Raw genomic sequence first — 17909 nt, 5'->3', positions numbered from 1 at the left:
GGACAAAAGGAAACCTCACAAAACATCCAAATAACCAATGGCCGCATAACAAATACAGTGGTCCCTCAAGTTACTATATTAATTGGTTCTGGGACGACCATTGTATGTTGAGACCATAATTCTATGGAAACCCGGTAATTGGTTCTGAAGCCCCAAAATGTCATCCAAAAATAGGAAAAAGTGAGGATTAAAGAAAAATAAGTAGATAACTAATACAGATAAAGCAAATCCTTACATATAAAAGTAAGAAAGATCTGCTGGGAGCTGTAAATCACTGTCTATGTCAGTGTTTCCCAACCAGGGAGCCTCCAGCTGTTGCAAAACTACAACTCCCAGCATGCTGGGAGTTGTAGTTTTGCAACAGCTGGAGGCACCCTGGTTGGAAAACAATGGTTTATGTAGAGGAGAGGAGCTTCTTCAGGGTCATATATACATATATATATATATATTATATTATATTATATTATATTATATTATATTATATATATATATATATATATATATATATATATAATATTATATATATATTATATATATAATATTATATATATTATATATATTATATATATTATATATATATATATTATATATATTATATATATATATATATATATATATATATATATATATATATATATATATATATATATATATATTATATAATATATATACCTGGCGTCCAAAGGAGCAGCTAACCCTGGCACAGGTAAGGAGTAGTACAGAATTTGTAGTTCCTCCCTGTACTGTAGGGGGCGCTACCAGACAGCCAGTCAGTGCATGCACTTCAGTAATACAGGTGATTTACCAGTAAAATGCCCATTCTGATTGGTCAGTTCCTCCAGTTGTGAAAAGTTTCACAGATCTGGACTGTCCGTAACATTGTATGTTGAGTCTGGTTTCAAGTTACGATGGTCCAGAAAAGACCATTGTATGTTGAAACTATTGTATGTTGAGGCCATTGTAAGTTGAGGGGTCACTGTATACATAACTATCTCCACAAGCCTTAATCAGAATGATAATTAACGCCTTTAGTAAAAACCGTAAATAAAAAGCCTCCTGTCTAAACAGTCTTATGCCAGTCTCACATGACACTCCTCCCAATAGGCCATGTATAAATTGGGAGAGGAGTGTCTATTATGTTAAAGGAGTGATCCGTCCCGCACTACCATCAGGTGGTATGATCAACACATGGTAAAATAGGAGCCTGTCCACCACTGATAGGACATCAGGGCAGATCTCATACTAAACACATGTTAGTAAGAGTAATATATTTCAATGTCAAACAACTTAAAATGGGGCCAGGTAATGCTACATCTCACTTCTTGGTGGTTTTAATCTTAGAAGATACTTTCCAGATAGGAGATCCCTTTTAATGTCTGCTAAGGAAAGGCAATTCCCATCCATATGGAAGCAATAACTTCTGCAGATGTAACGTAAAACGAATCGGTGAGTTCTTCTTCAGTATGCTGCATCCGATTGTGGCCATATAACTTCGGGAGCGGCTGTCTGTCCATCCTACAGCTGCTGCACCAGACATTTCTCATCTTATTTATGAATAGTGGGAAGAACTGTTTATAGACATTCGGTAGATGCGCTGCCCTTTTAATTCTGTGAAAATTGGTAGGTTGTGCAATAATTCTTCCGACTCTTAGTCATCTTTAGTCATCGTTTTCTAGTAAATTTAGCTGCCAGTAATGATCTGTGGAGAGGGGGGTAATACGGTTGACGCTCAGTATGTCGAGTCCATTGAGTAATGGAAGAGTTGGATCTGGTTTTCCCAGTTCCTCCCTGTCTGCAGTGAACATTTTACATTTTATTTTCTCTACTTCATTTCCTTTTATTTATTTCTGAGTCATCATTTCTTTGTGTAGTTTTGCTAATTTTTTACTAGAAGGTGTAAAGTTTGGGTGTGAAAGCAGCATTCCTGTGATGTAAGAGAACGTTCATGTCCTGTACATACTGATGTTACTCCATGGAGAGAATCTGTACAGGACAGGCGTGTTCTCTTTATAATCGATTGGGGTCCACCCTCCTGGACTCACATTGATCCTGAATATAAATATATAATTATTTTTTTTAAACATTTTTATTTCAAATCCATTAAAAAAATTACAAAGCAATGGCACAAAGTATATTCTTGACGCATTTTGGGGGCTCTTAACCTAATCATATGCTTCTATTTGAAGCGTGTCAAGAAAATACTTTGTGACCTCACTTTGTACGTTTTTAATGATTCCGAAACCGAGAGGGTTTTTTTTGTTTTGTTTTTATATGCAGAACTTCTGTTTGGATGCTGGCGTTTCTTTCTGTCTTCGTGAAGCCAAACTTACTGCACCTGCAGGCATACACTACGACCATGAGAAGTGACCTAATACTCTTGATTTGAAGGGGTACTCCGTTGCTAGACATCTTATCCCCTATCCAAAGGATAGAGGATAAGACTTCTGATTTGGGGGGGGGGGTCCGGCTGCTGGTCCCCCACTCCTCCCACCCTTCCTCGTAATCTCCATGCAGACACCAACATTATTAACATGATGTTCAGTCAGAACGCAGGTTGCAAGTGGCCGTGGTCGTAACGTCATCAACATTATGTTCAGAATACCGGGTGTCTGCATGAAGATCGCTGGGGGTCCCAGCAGCCAGACCCCTGCGATCAAACATCTTATCCCCTATCCCTTGGATAGGGGATTAGATTTCTAGCAACCGTGTACCCCCTTTAACCCCTAAAAAGGGTATGGCATTTTCTTAGGCTTTACCAACACTTTTTGATCGGTGGAAGTCTGATCTCTTTGACCCTTTAACCAATCCTAACAATGAAGGCTTCCATTTCAGTTAAAGTTGGAATTCAGGAACAATTTATGTAATGTACATAGAGTATGTACTGTGGATAGATACAGTAAGGGGTGGGTCTGAACAGTCATTATCGAAATGTCCATGTGTTGGTTAACACCTAGTTTTGTGTGAAATACCATTCTGTATACTGAATTGTTAGAAATGTTATCAATAAAAGGCTGTAAATAGCATACCTGCGGTATTGTAGTTACCACTCCCTCCTGATCACCTATGGTGTACACCAGCAGTCCCCAACCAGGATGCCTCCAGCTGTTGCAAAACTACAACACCTAGCATGCCCGGACAGCCTTTGGCTGTCCGGGCATGCTAGGTGTTGTAGTTTTGCTACAACTGGAGACAACCTGGTTGGCAAACATAGTCTTAGACACTGAACACATAATGAGCAATAAATATAACCTACACAAAGCGTATGATGCAAACACGTAGATACTTATACAAAGATACTTTTGTATCTTTGTATAAATGTATACTGTTACATATTCAAATGTATATTTCCAGATCATTCTTCCTTATGACGGCACTATGAATGCTATATATATATATATATATATATATATATATATATATATATATATATATATATAATAATGTTGGTGCTATCATGAAGGACACTGGAATTAAAGGTAAGAATGATTCCCGCATTCTAATGTGGTAAAAACTATATTAGCGGATCCTTGGGCTTTAGCGTCAAATACAGCTTCTTACAGCGCCACCTATAGGTCAGAGTGAACTTGGATGCATGCTTAATGCTTTGCCTTTGGCCTCCTAAGTTGATAGGTCTGTATATTGGGAATAGAATGTTTTGGTTTTTATTTACAAGGGTACACCACTCCCCAGTGTTCTAAACATCTATTTTTGAACCCTGGGAGCGGGCTTCGGGGGTCGGCACACCCCCTCGTGACGTCACGCTCAGCTTCTCGTGACGTCATGCCATCCCTCAATGCAAGTCTATGGGAGGAGATGTGACGCCCATCACACCCCCTTCTTATAGACTTGCATTGAGGGGGTGGGGTGTGACGTCACAAGGGGCAGAGCGACCCCCGAAGCCTGCTTCAGGCGTTTTGAACTAAGTGTTCCGAACGCTGGGGAGTGGAGTAGCCCTTTAAGTATAAAACTTTACATGTTTGCATGGCCAGGAAGTATTGGTTAATTGTCTTTCTTTTTTACATCTCTATATAGATTCAGCCGTATGAAAAGATAAAGGCCAGAGGTCTGCCAGACAACATCGCATCTGTCCTCAACAAGCTGGTCGTCGTCAAGCTGAATGGAGGTTTGGGAACCAGCATGGGCTGTAAAGGCCCTAAAAGTCTTATAGGGGTTCGGAATGAGAACACCTTCCTAGATCTCACTGTGAAACAAATAGAGGTAAGCGCCTGCTGTTATTGAATATACGTCATGTAGCACATCAGCCCGTGTCCGGAGTGGAATTTAATTTCTTGATTTCGGACACAATGACCCTTTCATTGAAAGCTAGTCGGTATATCTGTGTTTTTATAGAGTTCATGAGGAAATTAGTGTAATGGAGGTATGTACATCACATAAGGAATGTTAAATCGGTGGTTATAATAAGAGTCTTTTCCTATTAGTACATTTAGGGAGTTGAAAATCTTTGTGCTATTTCAGACTTCATCTACACAAGTGTTTCTCAACCAGCACGCCTCCAGCTGTTGCAAAATTTCAACTCGCGCATGCCCGGAAAGCCTTTGATTGTCTGGGCATGCTGGGAGTTGTAGTTTTGCAATGGCGGGAGGCACTCTGGATGGGAAATTCTGATCTAGATGTTGCTATTATCACATTCAAGGACCTTTGCACTATAGTACAATGAGGCACCCAAGTTCTTAACCCCTAGATGATGCAGGGTGTAAATGTACGCCCTTGCTGTTTGGGACTTAGATGTACGCTCTTGCTGTCAAGACGTAAATGCATGGTCTGGATCGCTATAGAACGAATTGTCAGCTACTATAAGTAGCCAAGCACTCACCGCTAATAACGTGGCGATCCAGCTGCCATTCATTGACCCTATAGATGCTGTGATCAGTTACCTGCCTGTGGCTGCCAGATCACTGATCTAATGATGTAGCCTTGCTGGGTCAGGCTGTATCAGTAAAATGTTGATCAGACTGTATAATGCAATAGGCATAACATTATACAGTGAATGCAATCTAATGATTGCATATAAAAGATTACATTAAAAAGTGTAAAATAAAAAATAAAGTTTATAAAATGATTTAAAAGCCCCCCTTAATAAAAAAAAATAAAATCACCCATCTATTTTCAGTTTACAAAAATCTCATATTGCCCTGTTCATCATTGTACGAAATATTAAAATATAATGTTATTGAGCCTGCAAAAGAGAATGTCCAGCGCTGACTTGTGAAAAATGACTAAGGCCTGACTATGACCATGGGCTGAAACGCGTCACGTTACTTGAAGCCTTGTTGTTTCCCATGGCAACCATTATGTCTTAATAAAGTTCCTTTTTCACGAGTCAGCGCTGGACATTCTCTTCCTTTGCAGACTATGTGGATGTGTCCAAATCCAGTCCGGGCGCACATGCAGGAGTGAGCTGGAATACACTGCTTTACCAAATGTTATTGAGTCGTTACAAACTACAATTGGTTGCGCAAAATAAAAGCCCTCATATGGCTCTGTAGAGAAAAAATATATATAAGTTATGTCTCCTGAAAAGGGAGGAGGAAAATTGAAAATTGGCTGTGTCCTCCAGGCCAAAATGGTGTGTCCTTAAGGGGTTAATGTTTAAGCCAAATACGCAATAATATTTCATCATCCTGCAGTCGTCTGCAGTTTTATGGTATCCCTTGGATACTGTTACTTTTCCTGTTTCCAACAGGATGCAAACAAGAGAACCGGTATATACCCTGTATCAATAAATACATTTCCTTCAATAGCAGAACGATGTATAATAAGGAATTATGGTTCCTGTTGCAGTAACTTGTGTTTTATCTGTAAAGTACGAACCCCCCCCCCCCCCCCCCCAAAATAACTGTATAGACGCCATGTTCTCTATTGATCGGGATATCTGAGACTATGCTCGCACAGCTTTTTTTTTTCATTTGTTTTTAGGCATGAAACGTCATTCAAACATTCGTTTTATGTTTTTGTGGATTTTTTTTTTTTTTTTTTTTTGCTTTTTTGACACTTGGCATCAAAAGGACACCTGACCGTTCACATGTAGTTTAATTTTTTCCTTTTAAAGCCGTAATTATACCAGTCATGAAAATGAGTGAATGGTAATTGGTTTGAGAAGTTTTATGGCAAAACATTTTTTGCACATAATATTAAAAAATAGCACACAAAGACCTTGTTTACATAAAACATGAAAAAAAAAAAATCTAAAAAGTTCATGAAAGGGAAAAAAAAAAACTGAGAAAGAAACCCCACTTTAAACTGAGGCTCCTTTAGCTTGTTAAATAGTCATATTTTTTTTGAGCCTCAAAATAAGCTCGGAATTTCCGAGCAGAATCTGGTGGAAAAATTTCGCTTGGAAACTTTGTTCCGTCCTCCACAGAAAGAATTGACATGTAAATCTATGGAGACGTGGCGCATTTCTTGGTCCTAGTGCCAGCATGTTTTGCCGGAGCTCACTGTATGCAGAATAGGAGTCCACTGAAAATACAGTGTGTGAACATAGCCAAAGATGGTAAAGCAAATGTTTTCCATCCAGTATGCCTCTAGCTGTTGCAAAACTACAACTCTCAGCATGCCCAGACAGCCGTTGGCTGTCTGGACATGCTGAGAGTTGTAGTTCTGCAACAGTTGGAGGAACACTGGGTTAAAGGAAAGAGAAACAGATGATCCAGCACAGTAGTGCAGATAAAAGCAGATTTTCTTTATTGGGTCAAATACAGACAGGAACTGTGAACGCCGACGCATTTCGGAACTATGCACGGTCCTTAGTCATGGCAATAATTTACTGGGTTAAAGGGGTACTCCGGTGGAAAACATTTTTTATTTTATTTTTTAAATCAACTGGTGCCAGAAAGTTAAACAGATTTGTAAATAACTTCTATAAAAAAAAAAATCTTTACCCTTCCAGTACTTATTAGCAGCTGTATGCTACAGATGAAATTTTTTTTCTTTTTGAATTTATTTTTTGTCTTGTCTATAGTGCTCTCTGATGCCCGTGTCAGGAACTATCCAGAGCAGGTGAAAATCCCCATAGCAAACCTATGCTACTCTGGACAGTTCCTGACACGGACAGAGGTGTCGCAAGAGAGCACTGTGGTCAGACAGAAAAGAAATTCAAAAAGAATAGAATTTCCTCTTTAGCATACAGCTGCTAATAAGTACTTAAATAGAAGTAATTTACAAATCTGTTTTACTTTCTGGCACCAGTTCATTAAAAAAAAAAAAAAAAGTTTTCCACCGGAGTACCCCTTTTAAAGCTTCTGTAATGGTGATATCTCCCATCCTGGATATTGCAGCAGTGTGTAACTTGTTATATACAGCTCATATCTGCTGCAGATCCTGCTCCATATACAGTACCTGGCAATAGGGCCATAAATGTGCAGCCAAGGCCATCGGGGGGTGGAAGAGGGCCATACTGCAGTAAACTTCCAGAGCTCTGTACTGTAGAGGGAATGAGGCTTAGTACAGACATTGTGGTTGGGTGTTTATACAGATGGAAAACAAGTAAAGATACCAGAGCCGAATTTGTCATTTAAGCAATCTCGTAGCCATAGCTAGCCAAAACTTGCAGATGTTAGTGGGAGATTCCTTGTCAGACAGGGTGGTCTGGCTGCAGAGCTGAAGGAGACAGTATAATAACTTTAAGGGGTACTCCGGTGGAAAACATATATATATAATTTTTTTTTTATCAACTGGTGGCAGAAAATTAAACAGATTTGTAAAATGATTTCTATTTAAAAAAAAAAATCTTTATCCTTCCAGTACTTTTTAGCAGCTGTATGCTACAAAGGAAATTCTTTGCTTTTTTATTTTTTTTTATTTTTATCTTGTCTGCTGACACCTGATGCCCGTATCAGAAACTGTCCAGAGCAGGAGAAAATCCTCATAGCAAACCTATGCTGCTCTGGACAGTTCCTGACACGGACAGAGGTGTCAGCAGAGAGCACTGTGGACAAGACAAAAAGCAAAGAATTTCCTCTGTAGCATACAGCTGCTGATAAGTACTGGAAGGATAAAGATTTTTTATATAGAAGTCATTTACAAATCTGTTTAACTTTCTGGCACCAGTTGATTTAAAAAAAATATATATATATTTATGTTTTCCACCGGAGAACCCCTTAAAGGTCTTATACTGTCTCCTTCACCTTCAGCCAGACCACCCTGTCTGACAAGGAATCTCCCACTAACATCTGCAAGTTTTGGCTAGCTATGGCTACGAGATTGCTTAAATGACAAATTCGGCTCTGGTATCTTTACTTGTTTCACATCTATATAAACACCCAACCACAATGTCTGTACTAAGCAGCATAAAAAAAAAGTTTCCCACCGTAGTACCCCTTTAAGATAGATCAGCGATTCTGTTACACTATACTTTATAATGTTAGTGTGCTTATTATAAGTATTTTTTTTGCTGTTTACTTGATGTTATGCACATGACAGGATGCCTTGTTACCCTTTCATTTTAGCACTTGAACAAAACGTACAACACCGGTGTCCCTCTTGTGTTGATGAATTCCTTCAATACCGACGAAGACACCAAGAAAATCGTGCAGAAGTACAGCCACTGCCGGGTGAAGATCTACACGTTCAATCAGAGCAGGTGCGCCAATGTTCAGAGTTTAGTGGGTTGTAAAACAAAACATTATACATAGTTCTTCAAGATTTACAGTTTGACGATCCTTGGAATTAGTAAATTGCTACCTATAAAGACATTTAGATCCAATGTGCCGCAACACCTGTGAATTCTTCTTGTTGCTTTCTCATTCTGCTCAATCATTTGAAGAATTGAGACCATAAAAGGCCAAGTGGTTATAGGACTGAGGTATTTGTGGTCATTTATTTATTTATTTTTTTATATTCCCTAAAATGAAGAAAAAAATTTGCATTAAAACGAATCAACTAAAATAAAAAAATATAAAAAAATCCCTGTGCTCTTAGATTCTGTGGAGGCTTTCTCTTTTAGGCTTAGCTGTTTGTGTTATCGACTACCACTTCTTCCTAATTCACTGACAAGATATTATGGTCCATCATGTAACATTATGCGACACACAGTATTTTGGCAAAAATTTTTTATGTACAATGTACACTTTATACCTCACAAAAACAGATTTATTCTTTGTCTTTAATTAGAGATGAGCGAACTTACAGTAAATTTGATTCGTCACGAACGTCTCGGCTCTGCAGTTGATGACTTATCCTGCATAAATTAGTTCAGCTTTCCGGTGCTCCGGTGGGCTGGAAAAGGTGGATACAGTCCTAGGAAAGAGTTTCCTAGGACTGTATCCACCTTTTCCAGCCCACCGGAGCACCGGAAAGCTGAACTAATTTATGCAGGATAAGCTATCAACTGCCGAGCCGAGAAGTTTGTGACGAATCAAATTTACTGTAAGTTCACTCATCTCTATCTTTAATCATTGGATTGCATTGCATTTTTTTCCTGCATAAAAAAAAAATATATATATATATATATATATATATATATATATATATATATATATACATATATATATATATATATATATATATATATATATATATATATATATATATATATTACACACACACACACACACATACACACATACACATGTATGTATGTGTGTGTGTATATATATATATATATGTATGTGTGTGTGTGTGTGTGTGTGTGTGTATATATATATATATGTGTGTGTGTATATATATATATATATATATATATATATATATGTATATATATATATATATATATATATATATATATATATATATATATATATTAGTGTATGTATTTTAATCCTTACATACATTTTAATCCATACAGTAAAGCTGCTGCCTGTAATGGCTAGTTTGCCTGCTAGGTTTCAGCGTACTCGCCACTCCTTCCCTCTCTCCTGTTAGTAAATACTTATAGCAGTGTTTCCCAACCAGGGTGCCTCCAGCTGTTGCAAAACTACAACTCCCAGCATGCCTGGACAGCCAAAGGCTGTCCAGGCATGCTGGGAGCTGTAGTTTTGCAACAGCTGGAGGCACCCTGGTTGGGAAACACTGACTTCTAGTCCTCCCCCCAGAGTCCGAATGGCAAACCAGGGTTCCAGAGGATCTCTTGCTGAACACTTGCTTGGTCACAGTAATAGGCCACCATGATATAGCAGAAGACTACTCTATTAGGAGCTGACTTTTGAGGCAAACACTTCTCACTTTGGTCTATTACATGGGCCAGGTCCACATGTGTAGAACTTTAATAGAGAGTACTTGGTTCTTATAAACCAGGAGTGGATCTGACACTAAATTTATAATAGAAATATTTGCACCTTTTTCTGTATTTTGGGTTTACTCCTAGTTTTAGCTAAAAATATTTACCGAAATTCTGTGTCAACTCAGCCTTATGAGGTGATCACAAATAACCACAACAAATAGACTTTGTTGACTAACACTGTAATCTCCTCTGGCTGCTTGAGTCGCTGTGGAGGCTGCTGTAATCACAGAACTTTACAAACCAGTCCATTTACGTAGACACACACTGTACTGCTAGTAAATACCTATTTTTTTTTATTTTATTTTTTATTTTTTTCTCTATCTGCTCCTGTAGATGACAAGTCAGCAGGGAGAAAGTAAAGGGCTGCCAAAATTCAAGTCTTTCCTTAATTCCCCCCTATATTGCCTCAAAGGGAATGAACAGCAAAGATCATAAATTTTTCTAATTCTATATTAGGATCTTTTAAGACGCATATCTGGTACTCCGCCCCTAGACTTCTTATCCCCTATCCAAAGGATAGGGGATAAGATGTCTGATCACGGGGGTCCCGCCACTGGGTCCCTACCGCACCAGGCCTTCATTTAGAGCGTCGGGTGCAGCGCAGGAAGCTTGTGAACTCATGGCCACACCCTGCTCGTGATGCCACGCCCCCTCAATGCAAGTCTATGGGAGGGGGTGTGACGGCCGTCATGCCCCTGCATAGACTTGCATTGAGGGGGCATGGCCGTGATGTCACGAGTGGGTCTTGACCGTGAAGTCACGAGCCTCTGCCCTGCATGGCCAGTCATCCAGCACGGAGTGAAGTTCGCTCTGTGCATTGGATCTCTGTGGTGCCGCAGCCGAGATCGCGAAGGTCCCCAACAGCGGGACCCCCACGATCAGACATGTTGTCCTCTATCCTTTGGAGTACCCCTTTAAAGACTTCTCATCCTTCTGAATTCTTGTGATGGAGTTACTAGGCATAAAAGGACAAGGCATGCTAAAAAGCCCTGATGCATAAAGGAATAGACTGTGTGCAGTCATTTGCAAGCATAAGTGTACAGAGACGTGCGAATATACTGTAAATCAAAACGGAGGGTTAAAAAAATGTAAAAAAAATAATCTGAATTGAAAATTGAGATTTAAGTACTGTACTTGGGATTTTTATGGTGTGCATGTACACATGACTGCCACATATCCGTCCTTCATATAACCTTCAATCACCATGTCCGTCTGGGGATCCAGGACCTGCACATTGAGCCGTCTCCAGGAACATACTGTATTAATTATGTAGTGAATGGGATGTATTGCTGACCAGCGTCCTGAATATTTTCTTAAAATCCTCAGAGGAGGAAATTGGGCACAGATCCCTAAAATATGTATATCGACTTACACCCTTCTAACCAGGATGGAATGTTTGTTTGAGAAAGAATTCGGTCAGGTTAGCAATGAAGCTGATCTCAGTTTTTCTGTTTCCTGAGAATCGTTGAAATATATTTATTTCCCTATTTGTTGTGGCTCATGGATAAAAACTATTTCAAGGGGATTTCCTTCTGCACAGCAAGCAAAAATATGTCAAAAAGTATCATGCGACAAAATATTTTATGTAGTTCAGCATTTAAAATCACAGTTAAGCAGGGTTCACCCTGTGCAGAATTAGGAGTTGGATTTCGTTTTCCAAACGCTTTTTCAGAAGTATTGGTGGGGAGAGAGTATGTGTGTGTGTTTGTATGTATGTATATAGAGAGAGATATATATCTATTTATTTATATAATAAAAATAAAAAATAAATATATATATATATATATATATATATTTATATAATAACAAAATATATATAACTATATATAATTTATATATATATATCATTTTGCAATCCCTGCCAAAAAAAAGTACACGCAAAATAAAATGTAGAGATGAGCGAACTTACAGTAAATTCGATTCGTCATGAACTTCTCGGCTCGGCAGTTGATGTCTTTTCCTGCATAAATGAGTTCAGCTTTCCGGTGCTCCGGTGGGCTGGAAAAGGTGGATACAGTCCTAGGAGACTCTTTCCTAGGAATGTATCCACCTTTTCCAGCCCACCGGAGCACCTGAAGGCTGAACTAATTTTACGCAGGATAAGTCATCAACTGCCGAGCCGAGAAGTTCGTGACGAATCGAATTTACTGTAAGTTCGCTCATCTCTAATAAAATGCGTAGCAAAATGTTACTCAGTGTGATCACAGCCTAATTGTGATTTCTATTTCAATTATTTTATAGACTTGTTTTTGTTATTTTTTTTAATGTAACAGTCAATGTAGACAAACATTGCAACAGAGTTGAGGTACACTAAACAAAATAGTGCAGTACAGTCAAGGAAGGCTTCTTTCACACTGCCGTTTGCACACAGCAGTGTGACGGCCGTCACGGGGGGAGACCGGGGGAATAGTGGGAGAAAAATTACTGCTTGCACCTTTTTCTCCCGCTATTCTCGTCAAAAAATAACGGCACCTGGCAACCCCCATAATAGTAAATGGGAGCTGCCGGGGACCCATTGTTGCCCGTTGTGCCCCGTCCTGAGAAAGGCCGTTAAAGTCACACAAAAAAAGAGACTTTACCGGCCGTACTCGACGGGGAGCAATGGCAGTGTGTAAGGGGCCTTACGGACACATAGATGGAATCATAGGGAATACTGAGAATTATAAAAATTGTGTATCAAATAGTGAAGTTAACCAACAAGGGATGGATGTACCATGCAAGATGGCGCCACTGAACTTATTATTGGAGTGGGATCCACTGAATAGAGGTTGCCTTATGGCTGTGGTCTCCAAACTATAGGCCTCTGTGTTGCAAAACTACAACTCCTAGCATGCCCGGACAGCCATCGGCTGTCCGGGCATGCTGGGAGTTGCAGTTTTGCAAAAGCTGGCTTTGGCGCTCTGGGCATTCTGCCAGTTGTAGTTTTGCAACATCTGCTTTATGGCATTTCCCACTGACAACCCAAGATAGGTGAGAGGGCTCAGTCAAGGACAAAGGATCTTTTTCCCAATTTACTGTTGAGATGAGCCTCCATATGCAGAGGCTTAACCCTTCATATCCTCCTCACCTATCTGGTTACAGAGATTGGAGATATACAGAGCTATTTATGACCCTTTGTATTGGAGATGTTTTAGGTTTTTCTTGGGGTCCATTTGGGAGATTTATCAAAACCTGTCCAGAGGAAAAGTTGCCCATAGCAACCAATCAGATCGCTGCTTTCATTTTTAACAAGGCCTCTGCAAAATGAAAGAAGCGATCGGATTGGTTGCTATGGGCAACTGGGCAACTTTTCCTCTGGACAGGTTTTGATAAATCTCCCCAAATGATATTCTATCATTTACGCTGTATCTGTGCCAGTCACAAACATTTCTGTATCCATGTGATCCAAAGTGTGAGAAGAACAATCTAATGGCTCGGCCCAATAGTGTTCGGGGAGATGGTTTTCTAACCAACATATTTTTTTTTTCCTAGGTACCCAAGAGTAAATAAGGAATCCTTATTACCCATAGCCAAGGACCTGTCCTACTCGGTGGAGAACGCTGAAGCCTGGTACCCTCCCGGGCACGGTGATATCTATGCCAGCTTTTACAATTCAGGACTTTTAGACACTCTCATAGATGAAGGCAAAGAATATATTTTTGTTTCTAACATTGATAATCTTGGTGCTACTGTGGACCTCTACATCCTCAATCACCTCATGAATCCACCAAATGGAAAGCGCTGTGAATTTGTCATGGAGGTCACAGACAAGACCAGGGCGGATGTCAAGGTAAATGTTCTTGCTTGAATTGAAGGGATCAGTCATCAGCATCACTCCCACTAACCTGCTGGTACAGGTTTGTAGTGTGGGTGACACTGATATGGGGATAAGGAGGGTGCCCTCGGGTCCGCCAGCGCTTCAGGTGTGGGCACTATACAGCAGTTACATTGGAGGATGACCCCCGACTTCCTGCTCGAGGCACCAGGTGGTACAGTGTGTTGGAAATTGGCTACCGCCAAGAGGCTGGATTAGAGTACAAGTCTTTAGGCAGTGAAAAAGGTTCGCCCGAGGTGCGCCACGGCGGAGACAGGAGTCCACAGGTCAAACGCCCATTTTGTGACCTATGAGGGCGGGATATGTAGGTCCTGTGGAGAGTCTGAAGAGTCCTTTCCATGAATCTGGTTGAGGGGAGGGACTGTAGTGAGTATTGAAGGATGTTAGGTAGGTGCTTGATGTCTAAAGTGGGGAACATGGGGAGCCAGGCAGAGAGGCCACTTAATGCGTTTCTGACCTTACATGGTCTATAGTTTTACCTTAAAGGGGTACTCCACCCATAGACACCTTAACCCCTATCCAAAGGATAGGGGATAAGATGTCTGATCGCGGGGGTCCCGCCGCTGGGGACTCCCTTAATCTCCCTGCTGCACCCAGTGTTCATTTAGAGTGTCTGATGCAGTGCCGGAGGCTCGTGACGTCATGGCCTTACCCCTAAATGCAAGTCTATGGGAGGGGGCGTGACGGCTGTAGACTGCATAGACTTGAATTGAGGGGGTATGGCCGTAACGTCACGAGCCTCCGCCCCACATCGCCAGTCATCCGGCGCAGAGCGAAGAAACTCCAGGTGATCCGTGCACTCAGATGGGGTCAGCTGGCTCCTAAATTATCTCATCCTATATAAAATTGCACAGTTCTTTGCTGTTATGTGAATTATTTGCTATGGGAAAAAGTTTAGATGTAGCATACCAGATATTCCCATCCCCTCTTCCCCTCTCTATCATATGGGACCCCTTGATGATAATTTTTTTTTCACTTTCTTGGGGAGCCCCTACAGCTATGACTAGCAGTCTTCTGGGGGGTATACCAGGTTAAATCACTTGTACACTATCCACAGGATAGAGGATAAATGTAAGATGGAGAGGACACTTCTCTTGTCCTGTGTATAGGGTATATGTCATGTAACTCGGAATGACCCTTTAGGCAGGTGCCAAAGAGCCTTGGTTGATAAACACTGACTTAGGGTTCTTCACAAGCTGCGGATCTGCTACTGATTTTCTAGAAGTAATCTGCAGCCAGTACACAGCATGTGAACATACCCTTGGTCCAAATTTCCAGTGAGTGTGGGTAATGTTCAAGGGGAAAGGGGTTTGCATACTGTTTAACTTTGACCTATCCTTTACCCACATGTGCTGTCTTAAGTGTATGATCGTCTTTAATCGGTAGATCCTCCTTCAGTAGCTGTATGCCAAACTTTTTTCTGCCAACAGTTCTCTTCCATTCCCCCCATACTCATGGACTTGGTAGAGTGTCCTTGTGTTCTAAATGGAAAGAGGGGTAATGAGCTGTTGCCGTCTTCCCGAGAACAAAAGGATTGGGCAGTTGAAACCAACATGCTCGATCCTTTCTTCTCTCTCCTTACATAATCTGTTTGGGGAGACTCAGGTGGCCCTCATACACATTAGACCAGTGTTTTAAGCCAGGGTGCCTCCAGCTTTTGCAAAAGTACAACTCCCAGCATGCCCGGACAGCCAAAGGCTGTCCGGGCATGCTGGGAGTTGCAGTTTTACAACCGCTGGAGCCCTCCTGGGACTAATTTCCCAAACTCTGGAACCCTAAATTTAAAATGTAACCTTTATTCTTCTAAATTAAAAAGTGATTGTGAGAAAAACAAAATAATGTGGGTTAAAACCACAGTCATTGGTTCAGTTTCGGGTTCAATTGTTAGACTCCTGTTTTGTTCAAAGTGGTCCCTCTATTTCTGAGGTGTTATCAACTTTATAGGATTATTCTCCTTTTTATATTTTTATTCAGTTCTCTTTATCTTATTCTGTCCCAATGCTGCTGTTAAAAGGTACACACTGACAACCCACCCGACGTTTCGCCGGCCGTAACCGGCTTTATCAAGGGCCGAGGTGCTAATGAGCACCTCGGCACTTTAGCACCTCGGCCCTTGATAAAGCCAAATATAAAAAGGAGAATAATCCTATAAAGTTGATAAATCCTCAGAAATAGAGGGACCACTTTGAACAAAACGGAAGTCTAACAATTGAACCCGCAACTTAACCAATGACTGTGGTTTTAACCCACATTATTTTGTTTTTCTCACAATCAATTTTTAATTTAGAAGAATAAAGGTTCAATTTTAAATTTAGGGTTCCCGAGTTTGGGAAATTAGTCCCAGGAGGGCGCAAGCCTGAATGGGAATTTGAGATTAATGCAACTGTATCCCAGGGAAACCCTCATGGGTAATTTTGATTTATTTACAACCACTGGAGGCCCCCTGGTTGGGAAACACTGCATTAGACAGTTCGCAAGTCCAGTCCCTGCCATCTTTTCGGGGAGCTTTGAGCAGGACCTCCCTGCTGTGGACAGGTCTGTGTTTGTCCTCAGCACGAATCAGGGATCTTCTAAGCTATATTGGTGACCATTAATAATACTTATTATTATTTTTTTTTGTGTTGCAGTGTATTTAGTATTTTTGTATTGGCATTGTCTTTTCTGTATATTATACTGACCTCAACCATCCATTTTTCCTCCTTTACCCTCCTCCAGGGAGGTACGCTCACTCAGTATGAAGGAAAGCTGCGTCTGGTGGAAATCGCTCAGGTGCCCAAGCCTCATGTGGACGAGTTTAAATCGGTGTCAAAATTTAAGATCTTTAACACAAATAATCTGTGGATATCCTTGTCTGCTATCAAGAGACAGCAAGAAGCCAATGCCATTGACATGGAAATCATAGTTAATCCCAAGGTAAACGTTGCAGGTTTTTTTTTTCTTTATATTTTATTAGACTTTATTCCATGCTGTTATGGTGAGATCAGTGTCTGTATGGAATACGTTACCTGCTGTCATTGTCTTTACAGACCTTGGATGGAGGCTTGAATGTCGTTCAGCTGGAGACCGCTGTGGGAGCCGCTATTAAGAGTTTTGAGAACTCGCTGGGCATTAATGTACCTCGAAGCCGCTTCCTGCCTGTAAAAACTACATCTGATCTCCTCCTGGTCATGTCCAACCTGTACAGCCTTAATGCGGGTTCACTGACAATGAGCGAAAAGAGAGAGTTCCCCACCGTGCCTCTCGTCAAACTGGGAAGCTCATTCACCAAGGTGAGCACAGAACATGGAGACTCGTCGCTCTTCTTGTGCTATTTTATCTATCATCTGTTCAATATCCAACACTGATGTTACCTTGCACACTGATGTAAAGGGTTTTGACTTGGGCTCATAGTGTTCTCAGCTGCTACAGGGAATTGAGGAGAAATGTTGTCATGTCTGTCAGTGGCTCTCCCACATTGGTTGAGGTTAGGTAGAGAAGGATCGGGCATCTTGAAATTTAACTCCAATGCATTTTGTTCCAAAGGCTGTTGGGAAACACTGTTATATAATGTATCTGCTCCATCTCTGGTGCTATTTGAAGGGGTACATCAGGAGAAAAAAAAATTCTATATCAACTGGCTCCAGAAAGTTAAACAAATTTGTAAATTACTTCTATCAAAAAATCATAATCCTTCCAGTGCTTAGAAGCTGCTGAAGTTGAGTTGTTCATTTTTGTCTGACAACAGTGCTCTCTGTTGACACCTCTGTCTGTCTCGGGAACTGCACAGAGTAGAAGAGGTTTGCTAAGGGATTTGCTTCTACTCTGGATAGTTTCCGACACAGGTGTCATCAGAGAGCACTTAGACAGAAAAGAACT

General features: G+C 40.6%; 1 protein-coding gene across 1 annotated transcript in view; it reads left to right on the top strand.

The window, feature by feature from the left end:
- The window catches only part of UGP2 (UDP-glucose pyrophosphorylase 2), a gene marked incomplete in the record, with an annotated part of 100819 nt that overhangs the window by 80546 nt on the left and 2364 nt on the right, over nucleotides 1–17909 (top strand). The window contains 5 exon segments of the mRNA XM_056567987.1: nucleotides 4033–4218; nucleotides 8469–8602; nucleotides 13712–14009; nucleotides 16770–16967; nucleotides 17081–17323. Of these exon segments, the coding sequence (XP_056423962.1) occupies nucleotides 4033–4218; nucleotides 8469–8602; nucleotides 13712–14009; nucleotides 16770–16967; nucleotides 17081–17323 (1059 nt within the window).

The sequence above is a fragment of the Hyla sarda genome, chromosome 3, assembly GCF_029499605.1.
Source record: "Hyla sarda isolate aHylSar1 chromosome 3, aHylSar1.hap1, whole genome shotgun sequence".
NCBI classification, from domain to species: Eukaryota; Metazoa; Chordata; class Amphibia; order Anura; family Hylidae; genus Hyla; species Hyla sarda.
The sequence above is the reverse complement of the archived record's forward strand: the minus strand, read 5'-3'. Positions and strand labels throughout refer to the sequence as shown.